The sequence below is a fragment of the Podarcis erhardii genome (assembly GCF_964252035.2).
Source record: "Podarcis erhardii genome assembly, chromosome: 6".
Taxonomy (NCBI): domain Eukaryota; kingdom Metazoa; phylum Chordata; class Lepidosauria; order Squamata; family Lacertidae; genus Podarcis; species Podarcis erhardii.
In genome coordinates, this window is record NC_138510.1 from 23,277,657 (window position 1) to 23,295,658 (window position 18,002).

At 41.0% G+C, this 18,002-nt stretch overlaps 1 protein-coding gene across 2 annotated transcripts in view; it reads left to right on the forward strand.

Moving 5' to 3' along the window:
* The window catches only part of STK4 (serine/threonine kinase 4), a 63,203-nt gene that overhangs the window by 7,262 nt on the left and 37,939 nt on the right, over window positions 1-18,002 (forward strand). For both annotated transcript variants that reach the window (XM_081867857.1, XM_081867856.1), the window contains exons 2-9: window positions 2,083-2,163; window positions 2,611-2,739; window positions 3,806-3,920; window positions 4,905-5,069; window positions 5,705-5,872; window positions 7,152-7,289; window positions 8,093-8,221; window positions 10,175-10,361. In XM_081867857.1, the coding sequence (XP_081723983.1) occupies window positions 2,083-2,163; window positions 2,611-2,739; window positions 3,806-3,920; window positions 4,905-5,069; window positions 5,705-5,872; window positions 7,152-7,289; window positions 8,093-8,221; window positions 10,175-10,361 (1,112 nt within the window). The remainder of the gene's footprint in view (window positions 1-2,082; window positions 2,164-2,610; window positions 2,740-3,805; window positions 3,921-4,904; window positions 5,070-5,704; window positions 5,873-7,151; window positions 7,290-8,092; window positions 8,222-10,174; window positions 10,362-18,002) is intronic.

Sequence of the window (18,002 nt, forward strand, 5' to 3'; positions counted from 1 at the left end):
GAACGGACTTCAGGAATGGATTAAGTTCATAAATCAAGGTACCACTGTATTACACATGGGTTTAGCCAGAAGTTTGAGAAGCAGTCCTCAGAATGTAGCTAAAAGATGACACAAGACAAAACAGCAAGCTGTGATTAATCTAAAACAAGAGGGAAAGCCTCTGAAGTTGTCCTCGTAGCTCCACCAGAAAGGAGACCATGCAGATCTGGGGAAAACAAGGCACATTCTCATAAACTATCATTTATGGTTGCATCTGGACCAGCTCTGTATGTCTCCTTTGACACAAGTATGATAATAAAGGAGATATTAACATTTTGGCTAAGAGGCTAGTTACAATTTGGGATTTTGGTTTCAGCACAGCCTGTAAGTGCACTGTCTCAGGTTAAGAAAACCCCACAGAGCAGCTTACAGAAGTATCTGGTTCATGCAGGCATGCAATTGCTTTTTTCTTTTTTGGATGGCCCATTTACATGATGAGCAAGAGAGACTGTTTCCTTTGTTTTGTGGTGTAGAGAGCACTTTTACCCCTTTCTAATTTCCACTTCCCACACGTTATGCTTCTGCTGATGGTAATATGTAGGTTTCCTTTATTCTTAACTAGAACTTTTTTTGTGGTGACCAAATTAAAGAAATCCACACTGAAAATTTATTCTTGTACCAATATAGGTTGCTAATAACATAACTGAAATAGTGAGTGTCGTTGGTACAGTTAATCAACTTGCTGCTACTGGCTTCATTTTTATATGTGCTTTTCCAAGTTCAGATGTTGCTAACGGGTTATAATGATTAAATGGAAGTGCAGCCACTTTAAGTAGGGTTCAGTTTTTTTTACAGCAAGGTTGGTTGTTCCATCAAGGTGGTGCTAATGAATGGGAGAGAGTGGCTTACTCGTGTGCAGTATTTAAAAACTTAAAAACTGTGTCTGTCTATTAAAGTTGCTAATATGGATGTTCGCTTAAATAGTTGGATTTCAAAGTTAGTATGTCACTTCCCTCTCTCTTCTTACCTATGTCTCAGTATTCCACCAGTATTATAACCAAGTAAATAACCAAACCTACTTCTAAGATTGTGCCTTAACATGAAACTGGCTTCTAAACTTGGATTAGTACTTGCCTGGAATATTAGTACACAATGTACTAATACATTTTTCATCAGTATTAACTAGAAATCATGACCTAGGCATATTTGTTGACATCTGTTTCAAACACGAGCAGGTTCTGTGGTCTTAATGCTTATCGCTGAAGCTAGTTCTGGTATTTCACCATTTCCTGGGTTGAAATCTTAGTCATGTTTCTTCATTTTAGAAAGTCGTTGTGTATTTCACATATGTGCTTTTCTATTTATGTATTCAGAACATAATACAGAAAGCCATATGTTTTGGGTTTTCAGAAACATGTGGACTTCTCAGGGCTTGCTACTACTAATTTTGCACTTTTGGTAAAAGGCCACCTCTGAAATGTGAAAAGTACAACTCACAATGTGTCTGTTGTAGGTCCCCATGTGTGTTTAGCAATTCTAATATATAGCTCCATTCTTTACTTATAAGTAACTTTTATTTTTTTTAAAAAAACTTTTTTAAAAAAGCATTGTTCTCTAAAAGGTGCAATGCAACAGAAAATATGGGCGATTATGAGAGAAAATGGATTGTGTGTGCATTACCCCTTGTTCTTCTATAGGCTCCTTAAAAAGCCACTGCAAAAACACTGAATCAGTGGTGCTATAGGGCTGGTATCACTTCCAAAGCCTTCGTGGCTCAAAGCTTTGAATGCCTCTCTTCTCCTTGCTCTTAAACTTCTTTGCATTGTTTTTTGTACCATGTAGGCCAATGTAGTGCCTTCCAGATGTTGTTGGACTCCTAGCTTGATCCTGTCCATTGGCTATGCTGGCTGGGTTGATGGCATTTGGATTTGCATTGGCTACCCTTGATATAGGGGCTTTCCCTCAGTATGGGTAGAAGAGTGCTATTTGCGCTGTTAAAGAATTATGATGACTGATAAGGCTGATTGAACACTCTCCTACATGTATGAAAGCCTCCTCTGATATTTGCATAGCATAACTGAAATTTTCTTTCCTTTGCCACAGGCAGCTAAGGAAATTAGATGAAGATAGTCTGACAAAACAACCCGAAGAAGTGTTCGATGTGCTAGAAAAACTCGGAGAAGGGTAAGTGCAGGTAACAAAAAGTGCAGGTAATGTGCTGAGACATGCAGGTGCTGGTTCTTATGTGTGCCACAAGCTTCAAAACAGCTTGTTGTTCATTGTATTGCTTATTCAAATCAAGAAGTGACAGTGTTCTATAGGTAGCTTATTCAGCGGTTAATATGTGTAATGTTTATTAATTTTAAAATTGGGATTAAAAAGCCCACATGTCTCTTGCCAGAATGCTTTAAACATTGTATATTCACCTGCATCCTGTAAACCCTGCAAGTGATTGCCAGTGGTTATGTACCCATCACAACCCTTGATTGTTGAACAACTTAGCAAGGCTGGTACCATATTAATCTTTATGCAAGTTCTTCATGCAGTGTTGAGTGCTTGAGCATATGATTCAGTGTCTTTCTTTTCTGTATCACCTCTTACAGTGTTCAAAGCCTGTATTTCTTGTTACAGGTCCTATGGCAGTGTTTTCAAAGCTATCCATAAAGAAACCGGCCAGGTTGTTGCAATTAAGCAAGTTCCTGTTGAATCTGACTTGCAGGAGATCATTAAAGAGATATCCATAATGCAACAATGTGATAGGTAAGTGCAACTGGTCCGTATTTTCACTCACCGGTGGTGAGAGCCCCTCCCATCTATCATGAGTGCCCCCAAACTTCCATCAAAAGCAGCATGCAGGAAATACATTTTACATGGTAGAGTGAGAAAAGAGGAGTGCAGTGCAACCTTAATATGGTTTAAATAAATCTATCAAAAGCTTTACTTGGAAAGTGTTTCTGTTGAAATACTTGTATTTTTAAGACATGACAGCTCAAGAGCAGATGCCTCTTGCATTAAATTTAAAACTAATGGCCCTGAAAACTATTATCATACTGATTCTTTGCTATTGAAAATTTCCACCCTCACGTCAATGCCTCTAGGGTCATTTTTAAGGATTACTGAGAATATATGGAGCGTGCTCTTGAAATGTGCCATATGACTATAAAGTAGTATGTGCTATATAAAAAAGTAATATAAATATAAATGATAAAATGTGCTGCATATTAAGTAAAATGTCGCTCCACTGTAAGAGACATATGGTTCTGAAAACCAGTTGCTGGGAATCACAAGTGGAAAGATGGCTATTTCACTCAGTTTCTGCTTGTGAGCTTCTCATACATATCTGGTTGGTTGCTGTGAGAATAGGATGCTGGACCAGTTGGGCCAGTGGCTTGATGCCATAGGGATTTCCTTACATTTCATGCTGGTACAGTAGAACATTGCAGAGTTTGCCCGTTACCCTAACTAATGGCTGTTACCATTATTATGGTAATTTCTCTCATTTAATCCTTAGCTTTGGCAATGTTGGGTACTGCTTCAAAGGATATAGCTCTTCTTGCATGGTTTTATTTCCTTTTTAGTAGAGTATTGCCCATTAAGCTATTGGGCAGCCACTGCAGACCAAATAAATCAAGCTCTTTCACTCTATCCAGTGAAATGTCACTATGCACACTTCCGGCAGATGAATGAAATAGCAGAGCTATGGAAGGGGATTTCCTTTTTCCAAGTTTGTGCTTTTAATAGGACCCCACAATATTGTACTAAGTCTGATTTTCATTTTTGTAAATGCAAAATGTGTACTTCAGTGACACATCTTAATTTTTATTAGTCCTCATGTAGTCAAATACTATGGCAGCTATTTTAAGAACACGGACCTCTGGATTGTCATGGAATATTGCGGTGCCGGATCTGTGTCTGATATTATTCGACTGCGAAATAAAACGGTAGGTGTTCCTTCAGCATCTTCATAAATGTGTGATGTTCTGCAGACAAAAGCACTGAGTGCTCATAGGGCATTTTAATGTCTAGTGTTGAACTTGGCATTTTTTCTGTTATACTTTTGGTGCCTATTCAGGATGTTCCTCTTTTAGCAAGCTTTCTAAGTAGAGGTTTTTTAATCTCAGCTGGTATCTGTTGGATTTGAATTGATTTTATATATGGTGATGGTTGGTGTGTGTGTGTGTGCGTGCGTGCGTGCACAAATGATTTAGCTGTTTTTATATACACATTTGTCTTGTGTATAGTTCTTGCTGTGTTGTAAATCGCTTCGGGATGAGGTGCATCAGGAATGCTCCCGATAAAGGAAATGAAATTAAGTAAATAGCATTGTGTTTAAATCCTTTTGGTAATTAGCTTGATGTTTTCTTTGACTGACATAAGATGTTAAAGTACATAGTGTATTCCTTCTCATTGTTGCTATTGAGATGGTAACAGCAGCCTGAGTCCATAGCCTCTCTACTGCCTCTTTCATGCCCCCAGGGTGTATACACCTTCTCAAGAAAGCATTGCATTTGCAGTTTTATTTGGCTGTGTGTATGCATGGTGGCTCTTGATTGTATTAGGAGGCAGCAGGCTATGTCAGTTCTTAGTTACCGGTACTTTAGAGCAGGAAAGAGGAACCTGTGACCTTCCAGATGTTGTCAGACTCTCAACTCCCACTTTCTCACTGTCCATTTTGTGTAGCAAACAATAATTTAGGGTGATGGAGTTTTGATGGAATCATCATAGTGTACAGGGAAACTGGGAGCCAATTTGACAAGGAAAGGGACAAGTTTTAGATACCAGTTCTCATATTGAGTCCCAATTATTCTGCATAAATAATAGTAGTAAGATGGATGGGACATTTGTATATTTAATGGACACTGGCAGTATCTCTTAGCAACAGTTAGTTGCTGGTATCGGTTAATGTAGTTAATTTCTTCCTTCAGTTGATGGAAGATGAAATCGCTACAATAATACAATCAACACTCAAAGGGCTGGAATACCTCCATTTCATGAGGAAAATACACCGTGACATCAAAGCTGGCAATATACTACTCAATACAGAAGGGCATGCTAAACTTGCAGATTTTGGGGTAGCAGGCCAACTCACAGTGAGTAAATATTGTCTATATACATTTTTCTGCTTGTGTTTCATTCAGTATTTAGTTTCCTGGAGCCAGTGCACGTTAGCTGGCAGCCCCCCCCCCCCCATACGCCTTGGGAGGAGTAGGCAGAGCTACTACTTGAATGGTCTGTCTTGAAGCTGCTGCTACTATTGTTTACACAGATGCTGTGACTTATTCAGCCCTCACAAGATGCTGGTCCTTCTTCAGTCTGCATGTTTTGCTCTGTGATCCTGAGGGACTTGCATGGGGGCCATCAGCTAATATGGTGTAGCCATGGTGAAACTTACATTCTGTAATGTAGAAATAACGTCTATTTCATGAAATATAATCAGTTTCTGTTGGCTTAACTATGTTGGGGATTAGATTTCATTTGATTGTTACTGTTCTAACACATTTTAGATACGGAGAGCATGTGCTCTGGATAACCTCGGACAGTTGTTTCCAATCTGATGCCCGCCAGATATTGTGGACTACAAACTCCCCTCAGCCTTAGCCAACACAGACTGATGGGAGTTGTTATACAAAAGGTCTGAAGGGCATCAGATTAGTAAAGGCTAAGTTTGTGGGTTTTTTTAATTGCTGCACTTCATTTTATGACTGGGTTCCCTTTCTTTTGTTAGGACACCATGGCAAAAAGAAACACTGTGATAGGAACTCCTTTTTGGATGGCACCTGAAGTGATTCAAGAAATCGGATACAATTGTCTAGCAGACATCTGGTCTTTGGGCATTACTGCCATTGAAATGGCAGAAGGAAAACCACCATATGCCGATATTCACCCGATGAGGGTAAGTGTTGGGTAACCAGACTTAACTGTGCAATCTCAACCATGTCTACCCACAAGTCCTGTTTTAATTCAATGGACATGTGAGAATCCAGATTCTTAAATACACCATTGCATGATCTTATGGGTGCCCTGTCATGTGTTGAGGGAGTGGGGCAGCAGGGTTGCACATTGCTGCTTTTGTGTTCAACAGGTCTTGTGAGGGGCCTTACATGGAGGGTGTGAACATCAGTGGGGGAGGGCCTAGCCCATGTGGCCCTGTAACCATGTCACACATTATTTTAATGTGTAGAGAAGGTTGTCTCAACACATCAATTGTTTGACCTTGCAGCACCAAACTAGCCTGTTCTCTTAACATCAGTTTCACAATGGGTGAAGGGAAACACTCCAAAGGAAAGGATAGTATAGTGATCTTGTATCAACAGATTGCCTAAGCAGATGCCAGCTTGCACAAACCCATCTTTCCTTCAAATCCCCCCCTCCCCGAAAAAGCCTCTCCTTGGAGTCTGGGAGGAACTTCTGAACATTGCAGGTTTTGTCATACAGGAGCCTGCAGTTGGGGTGAGGGGGTTGCCTGAAATTGGATGGAAGAACCTTGCAAGAGTGGAGCTCCACCAATGCAAGATCTTCTGCTTGATTTCAGCTGATCCCTCCTTCCCACTGCAGCTCTATACAACAGTGTTCAGTAAGCTTCACATAGAGACACTCACACACACTTCATGCCGTCTGAGACAGCATGGGTACATTGATCTTTTATACACTGGGATTGCTGGAGAATGGAGGCTTTTAACTGCCCCCCATTTAACTGCTAATCGGCTGAGCAGTTGAGGAAAGTGGGCAGGAGTTTCTGGGGTTTTGGGGACTGCAAGGAAAGCTGCCAAAGGCTGTATGTAGTCTGGTTGTTCCATGAGAACAACAGCATTTTGATTCTGAACCCAGCTTATGCAGAGTACAGTTTGAATACAATTGCAGTTAGCAGGCTTGAAAGATATGCTCTTATCCTCTGAATATAAAAAGCAGCACATAAGAAACAGTACAATGTATTGGTGGCTGCCACCAATTCCGCTGGTGGAATTATGGTGGAGAATTATGATGGAGGTGGGTACTTCTCAGGGTTCCAGTTAGTGGCTTGGGGTCATCATTAGCCATCCCCTGTGCAACACTGTCAAGAACTTTGGTCCACCCTTGCAAAATCTTTCTCAGTGTGGTCATTGTTTGATTTATACTTAAAAAAAAAATATAGGGTCAACAGCAGGTAGAAAAAATATATACTTTGTTTGCAGGCAATTTTCATGATTCCAACAAATCCACCTCCAACATTCCGGAAGCCGGAACTCTGGTCAGATGAATTCACAGACTTTGTAAAGCAGTGTCTTGTGAAGTGTCCAGAAAAAAGAGCCACTGCAACACAGCTGCTTCAGGTCAGTATCTGTTGGAATGTAAAGCAATAAATAAAATTATTTGTCTGTTTGAGAAATAGACAGGCAGTTTTCCTGTCTGTCCCCCATCTCCCCTCCATTGTAGCAGTTTTGTTGCTGATCATCTTGTGCTTCTAAGTTTTAGATAGTAGAGTTGGATTGTAGTGCTTAAAAAATAAAGTATGTTGCTGCCTGGTGGGGGTTATCAGTAGGCAAAGTGAACACTGATCCTGGAATGTTATGGGTATAGGATACTGTTTCTTGGGCAGGGGATTGGATTATATTTGATTCCTTATACCTCTGTGCTTGGTGATTGTGCAGCTGCTTTGTAAATATCAGGTCCTATGCATATTTACTCATAAGCAACTCAGTTCATTGAGGCTTGCTCCCAAATTAACATTCAGGAAATTCCTATTTCCATAGTCAGGGGAGGCTTTGTGGAATCTTCTATATCGTAGCTGTCTGAACAATATGTACTGTTGCTGATAAAAAATGTGTATAGATCAGAACTAACATGCATACTTTCATATTCATATTAATTACTACTTTCCACCCACTTTGCAAAATTAGGCAGATCATTTGGCATTAATAGTCCTTTTTGTGTCCTAAGCTATTGAGGTGTTTACACATAACATAGTAGAAATGCATTCGCCTTGTAGATTGCATTGTTTGGGTAGGGCCGCCATGCTTGAATAAACTTGCATTACAAAATCAACAGAATTAAAAGGATTAACATAGCTCGGGGTTAAGATCTTTTGCTGCTACATGTTGTTCAAAGTTCATCGTTCTTAATGTGTCTTCTTTAGCATCCATTTGTAAAAAATGCCAAAGGAGTTTTCATCCTACGAGACCTGATTAATGAAGCAATGGATATTAAACTGAAAATTCAGGAAGCTCAACAGCGTGAGATGTATCATGATGATGAAGAAAATTCAGTGAGTGCTAAAATTACTTAACCATTGTCCTTCCTGTAGTAGCATTGCTCTGTACCTCTCTGTTAGCTGTGTTGGCTGTTCATAATTTCTGTGCCAGTTTTTTAAAGTCTGCTTTCTGAAAAAATTACGCCCAAGTCCCTCAGCAGGTCAGTGGCCTTGGAACCAACCACAGCTGGTGAAATATAGTGAGCAAGCAAGGCGACTTGAAATCTTCTTGCTTAAATGGAAAGGAAGGGCTCTACATCAATAGCAGAGTACATGTCGTGCATGCAGAAGGGTCACAGGTTCAATACCTGTTATGTTCAAGTGTAGCAGAGTTGGGGCTCAACTTTGGCAGGTGGGCAGGGTTAGGTCTGTCATCTGATGTCAGAGAGGTCAGGTGATTGACAGGTTGGTTGCCTCTCCTGCCTGTCAGAGTTCAGCTGCACGATCAGCTGATCCAGTCACAACTTTACCAGCCCCATACCTGACATCACACATGACGGCTGGAGTGGGGCAGGTGGGTGTGGTTTGGGGGAAAGTGCCTCATGGGCCAAATGGGGAAAACCTTCTGGGTCACATTTGGCATGTGGGACATTTTCTATCCTTGAAGTATAAGGATCCTGGATGGCAGGGCTGGGAAAGCCCTTCTGCCTAAGACTGTGGAGAGCTACAGAAATGACCTTAAATTGCCCAATTGGGTCAGAGTTGGGACCAGATGTGACTAGAGAAATAAACTGCTTTTTCAAACAGATATCAGAATGCATCAGCAGAAAATCAGTGAAATTATTTTCCAAATAAGCCACCCTTTACCTGGTGGTTTAGAGATACTTTGGGATATAGCTCTATAAAAATGCATAAACTGGAAATGCATCTTCTGCAAAAGCAGAGGAGAGACCTTCTGAATTTCTCTCTTGGCTATGGAGGAGGAAGAGAGGAAAGTGAGGAACAAGCAGCTTGCTGTAGCTTATTTGGGCTTGTTCACTTCACATTAGACTATTTTTTTTATTACGGAAGTAGTTTATGCATCCCCTTTTGGCGTCCCTAAGGTGGTTCGCAACAATAAAATGCAATTTTCTTGCAATATAGAAAAAACAGCAAGACTCTAAAAACAAAGGAAGTAGAAAACAGCCAACAAGGTAGTTATATACAGCCAAAAGTGTAGTGAAGTACAGTTAGACCTCAAATTATGTGGGGGCTACATTCTGGGGATTGCGCCTAAAGCCAAAATCACTTGTAGTCAGAACACATTGGGTTCAATGCTGGGTTGGATTGCCAAAGTCTTTTTTCCTGGACATTTGGGAGCCACTGTTCTAGATGATATGTGTTGGCAAATTAAAAACATGCATCTGTTTAGAATCCCCGACTTCAAAGTTAAGAGACAGTTTTGAACAAAAATAAGTGTAATATTATGCATAATTATTATTAACACTTCAACCCTGTCCTTCCTCCAAGGAGCCTGAAACAGCATACAAGCCCACTTTGTGGAAGGATTGCATAAGTTCAGGACTTCATCAAGTAATTTCACGGTTTTGTGTGGTGCTTCCTCTGCCAAAATGCTATCCTCTATCATAATCAGTATTTTGAAGGGAAACTTAAAATATTTGTTACAGGAAAGTGGAATCTCAGCATTACGATCTGTTGCTAAATTATGTAACATTTGTTTGCACTAATAATTTTACTTCAACTTCTAAAATTTCTGCAGTTAACTTTTTTTTTGCAAAGCTTTTTAACATTCCTCTGTTGTTGCTGGTAATGTATAACTTGATTAAATAGCAGATTTCGATCTTCAAAGCTGTCTGTCCAATATTTGCTGTTCATTGAAAAGAAACTGTTACTAACTGATAACGAACTAGAATCAGATATGTAAACTAACATTACACACTCCATTCAATTCTAATTGCATTGCCTTGGAGAAATACTGATACCTTGCTTAGTCTGATTCAAATTTTTATCTCTTGCATCTCTATTCAGGAAGAAGATGAAACTGACGCTAGGACCATGGTACGGGCACAGGGACAAGAGACTGGTACAATCAGAGCTGCTTGTGGAATGAGTGATGGCATCAACACCATGATAGAATACAATGACACGTTAGAGTCACAACTGGGAACAATGGTCATAAATGCTGAAGATGAAGAAGATGAGGGTACAATGAAGAGTAAGTCCATTTTTGATTATAATAAAGTGCAGTCTTTTAAGCTTTAAAGCAATGTGATACCCTTCTCATGCCAGCAGTGACAGGGAACAAATTTTTGAATGGGTGTTTTGGAGAATTTTTCTCAGTTTGGAAACCTTTAGCTGAGTTCAGGCTCTTTCACATTTAGATTTTACTCATATTGGGGGTTGTTGTTGATGGCACACACACTCTTCCTCCAGAATTTACAAGGCAGTGGCAAAGTGTGGGGCGGTCTCTGGAACATGGCACCATCCAAGGTTTCAAGAAGTTCCTTCAGGTACAATTGGGGAAGGGAGTTGGTAAGAGGAGTGTCCAGACCCTATTGTGCTCCCGATGACATCATTGGGAGCATCATAGGGTTTCTGAGCTGATGTTAATGAGAAATGGAATGTAAATAGAATGTAGGTGAAGGACTGAGCAGAGAAACCATAAACATTCTTGTGGAATGACATAGGTCCAGGTGCTTATCACAAAGTGCTTGTCGCAAGAAACTAGTGGAAGGAGGGAGAGGGAAGGCTGAAAACCTTGAAGTCATGACATGTGCTTAAGCAGCAGAAGTCAGAAGCTTTCCCAAATATGGATGAGATCATGATTTGTGTACTGGTAGAAATAGGTGCACGGTTCAAATGTTGGCACACCATTTGCCCACTTCCATGGTGGGGCCATCCTGCTTGACTGACACTGGAGCCTGGATTCTTGACTGGCTGCCTAGGCTACCCTAGGCATGGGGAAATTTAACCCCAGTATTTCCTGGAGACTAACTTTCTTGGAAACAATTTCCTAATTCTTGGGGAAACTGCTTGGCAAACTCTTCTCAGAGTTGAAAAGCAGGGAACTTGCCCATTACATTTGCCACAGGGGGAAAAATGTTCTATTGAAACTAAGGGGACTTTGCAAAGCCATTTGTGATGTGGCGTCAGAGGGGAAAGTGACGTGTCCAAGCCCTTGGGTTGCCTAACCATGTCTTAAATCTCAGGTGATAAATATTCTTCCATGCAGGATAAAAAGCTTAAATTGTGATCCACTGTTCTGATGCATTGTGAGTGGCAGGAGGCTGGACAGGGTGGAAAAATGAACTTTGTTCAGCTATGTACTAAGAAGAAGCCTCTTCCCAGTAAATGGAAAAGGGAAGTGTTTTGCATTAATAGAATCAGTTGCATGAAACGATGCAAGAACACGAATTGCTTTGGATATAATGTCTCTGTGGCCTAGCTAATCTTGAGCCACCAAGTGCCTGGTGTTTGATGGAATTCAGAGGATGGTCCTCTTACCCCCTGTGCAGCTGGCAGGAATGATTGTTGAATCTATATGGGCCATACAGACATTTGTGATTATGATATGCCAGTTGGTTGCATGTTAGAGTAATAATGAGAATGCAGGCAGCTGCTGTTCTGACATACTGTTGGTTTTCCCAGATTGTATTCACTCATATACTTGAATTACTAGTAATTGCTACTTTGGCATGGCATCCTTATAATCAAGGATTGTTCTTTCAATCAAAAACAAGTTTGACTTGTTTGTAACATATAGCAAGCTAGCTGTGATACCTGCTTACTATGATGTGACCAGTGAAAACTGACCTCTATGAATCTAAGAAAATAGTGTTTTAAAAAACGTATTTTTCGTTTGTGTTCTTTGAATTTGGGCTGAGTCTGCTTCATTGTTAGGCTATGATATAACAGCATGGTCTACATCCAGATGTAGGTTATAGAAAATGAAAGTTCAGCTGTCTATTTTTGTCTCATTGTGGTTCTTCATTCTCCTGAAAAATGCTCCTTTCCACCACTGGAGGGAGCATAGCACGAGAATGAAACTTTCATAGAATTGTACAGTTGGAAGGGACCACGAAGTTATTCAACTGAACAGTGTTTTGCAAAAACCATTTTACTGAGTACATGCAGTATACATTGCAGTCTCTCTCTACCTTCTGTGGTAGTCAGGTCCTGGAAGTAGAAAGCAGATGTTTCCATTCAGCTGTAGTCTCTAAAACCTATGTTAAAGCACACAAATAGGTGCAGTTATGCTGGGGCTGTGGAGCAAAGCGGAACAGTTGATACCACCAACTTGTGTTTCTTAAATAGCTTTATACTAACAATATTAATAAACTAAGCATGCTGTTTTATAGCCTATACTTAAGCTTAGACCACACATGAAGTGCTAGAATGCTCTTCGCTACTTCAAGCTTCAAATGGTGGGTACTGTGTTTTTAATGTTCACAAATGCCCAGCAAAATTAAGCAAGCAAGCAACCCCCCCCCCAAAAAAAAACAGATAAGAAAGGTTCTAGCCTACCTACTTGCAGGATTTATTTTTAAGCATAAGGGTACATTTAAAATGTATTTCCCTTTCCCCTGCTTGCCATTATTCCATTCCATTACTACTTTGTGATCCGATCATTTCTTTCCCACAGTCTTATTTTATATAATGTTTGCCAAAAGCAAACATTCTCAGAAACACCCCACCCCACCCTCGCACTACATATATGAGTCTGGTGACTTCTGTTTCAGTGTACAGGCGGCGCAACGGCAGCAGGAAGAGGCCCCATTAGCTAAAGTGGTGCTTCAGGTTAAGAACAGTTTCAGGTTAAGAACGGACCTCCAGAATGAATTAAGTTCTTAACCCGAGGTACCACTGTATCTGAAGAAGTGTGCATGCACACGAAAGCTTATACCTAGAACAAGCTTAGTTGGTCTCTAAGGTGCTACAGGACTATTTTTTAATTTTTCATTTTGACTGCGTCAGACCAAAACCTACCTGAATCTGAACATTTAAAGTACATACTACAGAGCAAAGGGGGCAGTTAAGTGTTGCGGGGAGGCTCAGAGGATTCATGGGTGCCAGGGGAAGCCTCAGGGACACCCATTACATCCATGAATGCCATTTGGGTGACCCTAGACATATAGGATGTCTATCCTATCTCACTTCTAAATGCTGCAGGTAGGTTGGTGTGGGGTTTAGTATGGAGATTAAAATGCTGCCTCTTAGTCTGATTTGCTGTTTTAAGCTGCATGTGAGCCAATTGTATTGGGTTGTGAATTTTACTGCAGCAGTTTTAAGTTTGTGTTTAAATACCTGGGATTGAAAACTTTGCAAAAAGATAAATAACCTGTGAAAAAATGTTCTTGATGGAACATGTTGCTAAAGTCCATGACATTGACAACATTTAACCAAAAGAGGGTGCTCTTTCACAGCTTTTAATGGAAAACTTGAGTTGTGAAACGGTAGAGTGTTCTTCTTCCACCTGAACACTTGTTTTCTCCCTTAGCAATGTTGATAAGGAACATTAAAGACAGATATTAAAGAAACTGAGGTCCAGCGCCGAGGGTCTTCTGGTGGTTCCCTAATTGCGAGAAGCGAAGTTGCAGGGAACCAGGCAAAGGGCCTTCTCAGTAGTGGCGCCTGCCCTGTGGAACGCCCTCCCATCAGATGTCAAAGAAATAAACAACTAACTGACTTTTAGAAGACATCTGTTTAGGGAAGTTTTTAATATTTGATGAATTACTGTTTTTTAATCTTTTGTTGGAAGCCAGCCAGTGGCTGGGGAAACCCAGCCAGATGGGCAGGGTATAAATATAATATATTATTATTATTATTGTTGTTGTTGTTGTTGTTAGTACAGTACAGTACAGTACAGTACAGTGCAGTATCTTCTCATGAGGGCCACTTCACACATCTGAGAGTGCCCATAAAATATGTGTGAATTGGACTCCTCTGGAAATGGGTGTATCCTACAGCCACCCATCAGGTAACTTCTTCTGTGGGTTCCTGTTGAGCACCCACTTGTTGGCTAACCTGGATTAGCTGTCATGTAGTGTGTGGATTGGCTCTAAGAAATTCAACAGGCAGGTAATTCACCAGGCAGGTAAATGTTCACTATACAGTCACTGTACATGGGTTCACCTAGCTAGCCTATATGAAATGATGTCGCCGCTTGATATTTTGTAGTCTGCCTCCTGTCGCTTTAAAACAACACCAAGTGGAGATGTTACAAGTCATTGCCCAGCTTTACCAAACATGCAGAAACAAAAACGTTGCCATGCAGGTAGATCTTGTTCAGGGTTCTGGCTAGTGCGCCAGAGGTGCTATCTTCTAGGATAGGCAATCTGCCCTTGGGTCAGGCAGTCAGTCTTCCATGCCTCTTTAGGGTTTCTTTCTTAAGTTTTCTTGTATAGGCAACCCCTGTTTTAGGCACAATGGATATGTGCACAATCGCTCACACGCTCACAGCGCCGAACCCAGAAGTGACGTCAGCTCTGTTTTTTCAGGACCCATCAAAGCCAACCAGAAGTGGTAAGAATACCTGTGTCGCTATGTCTGCTGTAATGCAGACATTACATTCTTCCTGGATTCAGAGGCGCAGAGTGGAGCTGGCTCCATTTACACAGGCTGTTAGAACTATAATGCATACCTGTGCACACCTGAGTCTCCCTCAGTATGTGAAATGCTGGGAGAATAAAAACCTTGTGAGCTGTTACTATCCCAGCAAGGAGTAGTAGTAAGAATGGGAGACAAAGAGCCTACTCATCGACCCACACAGAGTGCAGAGGGACCTATAGGCTAGGGCAGTGTTTCCCAACCTTGGGCCTCCAGATGTTTTTGGCCTACAACTCCCATCATCCCTAGCTAGCAAGACCAGTGGTCAGGGATGATGGGAATTGTAGTTCAAAAACAGCTGGAGGCCCAAGGTTGGGAAACACTGGGCTAGGGAAATATGGAACTGAGGGAGTAACAGATGGGAGTTGTAGGGGCACCTGTGATTATGTGCAGAGAAGCAGAGATGTTACTGCTCTGGTGTGCAAAGGGAATGGTTTAACAAAGCAACTTAAAGAGGGCACCGTCCTCTCTGAGAAGCATTGCTGTGAATTCTTTAAGCTGGAAATGCTTTGGGTGGAAACCTGAACCTCTTGTATGTAAAGTGTGCTTTGCCTCTGAGTTGGTTGTAGCCCTTTCCATCACAACTGTTCCAACAAAACAGTCTGGTGAACGTTCCTTATTAAAATTGCTTTAAAACAGCTTTGGGCTCGTACTCAAGCCTCGCACAGCTTGTTACCTTTGCCGTATTAATTTTTCTTGGTATAATTGTTTCTTGGCAAGGTGACCTGTGCCATATTCAGTCTGCGGTGTCTGTATGTGCTATGCCCCACTAAATTGCTTCAAGTGCTCTGTTTTTCACCTTATCACTCCTACAGTAATGTTCCTTTCACATTCAGTTAAATTGATTTAGCTGTAAAAATTCATCAGCCTTGTGTAACAGTCTTTTGGGGAAATAGTTTTTAATAATCAGTATAACTAAATGGTATTTTAAATGCAATGGAATTGAGGTCATTAATATCATCAAAGTGGTTCGTATTTCATGACTGGCGTTAACAACTGGTAGGAAGGAATTGGCTGGATCTTAACAATATTTTTTTTTAAAAAAAATATATATTCAAGTACCATAGAGCAGAATTTTCTGCAACATTTTTTTCCCTTGGAATGCTGTGTGAAACACTGGAGTGTAAGTTTTTGCATTCTGCATTCAAAAATGATTCCTCTGTGTCCTATTGCTCCAGTTCATACTTCAGTGTACTGTGGCAAGGATTTTCCTGCAGCAACATTGCATCATTTGTTGGCATACTGTGGCATCTGCTCACGGTAGGGAATTCGGCATGTCTGATCTGTTGGGTAGTCAAGAGATTGGATTGGCCTTTTGTGTTCTGATAAAATGATGCAGAAGCGCTCTTGGAAACCTTTTTATTTCTGCCTGCATGAATAGGAGTATCCTAGAGCTACAATTCAGAAAGCGGATAGCACCCCATACCTGAAGGAGTGCCTCCTCCCAAATCAGCCTGCCCGTGTTGTAAAATCATCTGCTGAGGCTTATCTCTATGTACTTTCCCCATCAAAGTACGAACAGCCTCTATAAGGGAGAGGTAATTCTAGGCGGTTGCATCTGTTTATGAAATGCCCTCTGCAGAAGCACCAACACTGCAATCTGTTGGGTACCAAGCAAAAACATAATTTTTATCAATCAATGGATTTTAGTGTGTGGGATGGGCAGAGTTAAGATCTAGGTTATATTGGCTTTTCGGGCCTTTATCAGTAAGCCTTCTAGATTACATCAAATGTCTACTTTATCTTGTTCAGCATCCTGTTCCCTACAATGGCCAGCTGGATCCAGTTGGGGCATGAAGCCAGAAACCCCTGCCCCCCAATCATTGTTCCCCAGCATCTGATACCCATTAGCACATTACCTCTGAACACGGAGGATCCCTGTAGCCATTATGTCTATTGCTCATAGATAGCCCATTTTTTTTGTAATTGTCTTTAATCCCTTTCTAATCTGACAGCCGTCACCAAGACTTGGGGCACCTAATGACTGCAGGGAAGTAATTTTGTCTGTCTTGAATCTGCTGCTAACCAATTTCATTGGGATAACCCTAGGCTATTGTATTTGAGAGAGACTGACTGCTGCCAGTCAGTTCAGACATTGTTGACCTAGAATGGACCGGTGATCTGATTTGGTGTAGAGCAGCTTCCTGTGCTATATTTAGAAAATATTTTGGCATATTTTAGATGGATGTCTTTGTAAGCTCCCCCGAGCCTTCTAAAGAATCTTGGATACAAATCTAGCTGTCTAAATATAATACATGTGCCACGTTCACCCACTTTTTTGAAAGTCTGTCTTCAGAAGAGTAGAATGTAATTCAGAACAAATCTGTGTTAATGTTTCTGTTTCATTGTGAGGGTGTAAAATATGCTACAGATTAATTGTGCCTCATTTTTAAAAGATGAGAGCTGGCAATCCAGTCTGGTTGCATATCATATTATTATTATTAAGAATGAACCAAAGAGAGAGCATAAAGAATACTGTTACAGCATGTTGAAAGCAGCATAGGAGTAGACATTATCATTGAACTTGTTCTGAAACATTACCCAAAATACATATTTTTCCATAAACTACCCAGGCTGGTTTGTGTTTATTCTTTTGTAAGAAGTTAGCTTAATCATAGCTGTTGTTGCTGTTGTTTAGTCGTTTAGTTGTGTCCGTCTCTTCGTGACCCCATGGACAAGATCACGCCAGGCACTCCTGTCTTCCACTGCCTCCTGAAGTTTAGTCAAACTCATGCTGATAGCTTCAAGAACACTATCCAACCATCTCGTCCTCTGTCGTCCCCTTTTCCTTGTGCCCTCCATCTTTCCCAACATCAGGGTCTTTTCCAGGGAGTCTTCTCTTCTCATGAGGTGGCCAAAGTATTGGAGTCTCAGCTTCAGGATCTGTCCTTCCAGTGAGCACTCAGGGCTGATTTCCTTAAGAGTGGATAGGTTTGATCTTCTTGCAGTCCATGAGACTCTCAAGAGTCTCCTCCAGCCCCATAATTCAAAAGCATCAATTCTTTGGAGATCAGCCTTCTTTATGGTCCAGCTCTCACTTCCATACATCACTACGGGAAAACCATAGCTTTTACTATATGGACCTTTGTTGGCAAGGTGATGTCTCTGCTTTTTAAGATTCTGTCTAGGTTTGTCATTGCTTTTCTGCCAAGAAGCAGGCGTCTTTTAATTTTGTGGCTGCTGTCACCATCTGCAGTGATCATGGAGCCCAAGAAAGTAAAACCTCTCACTGCCTCCATTTCTTCCCCTT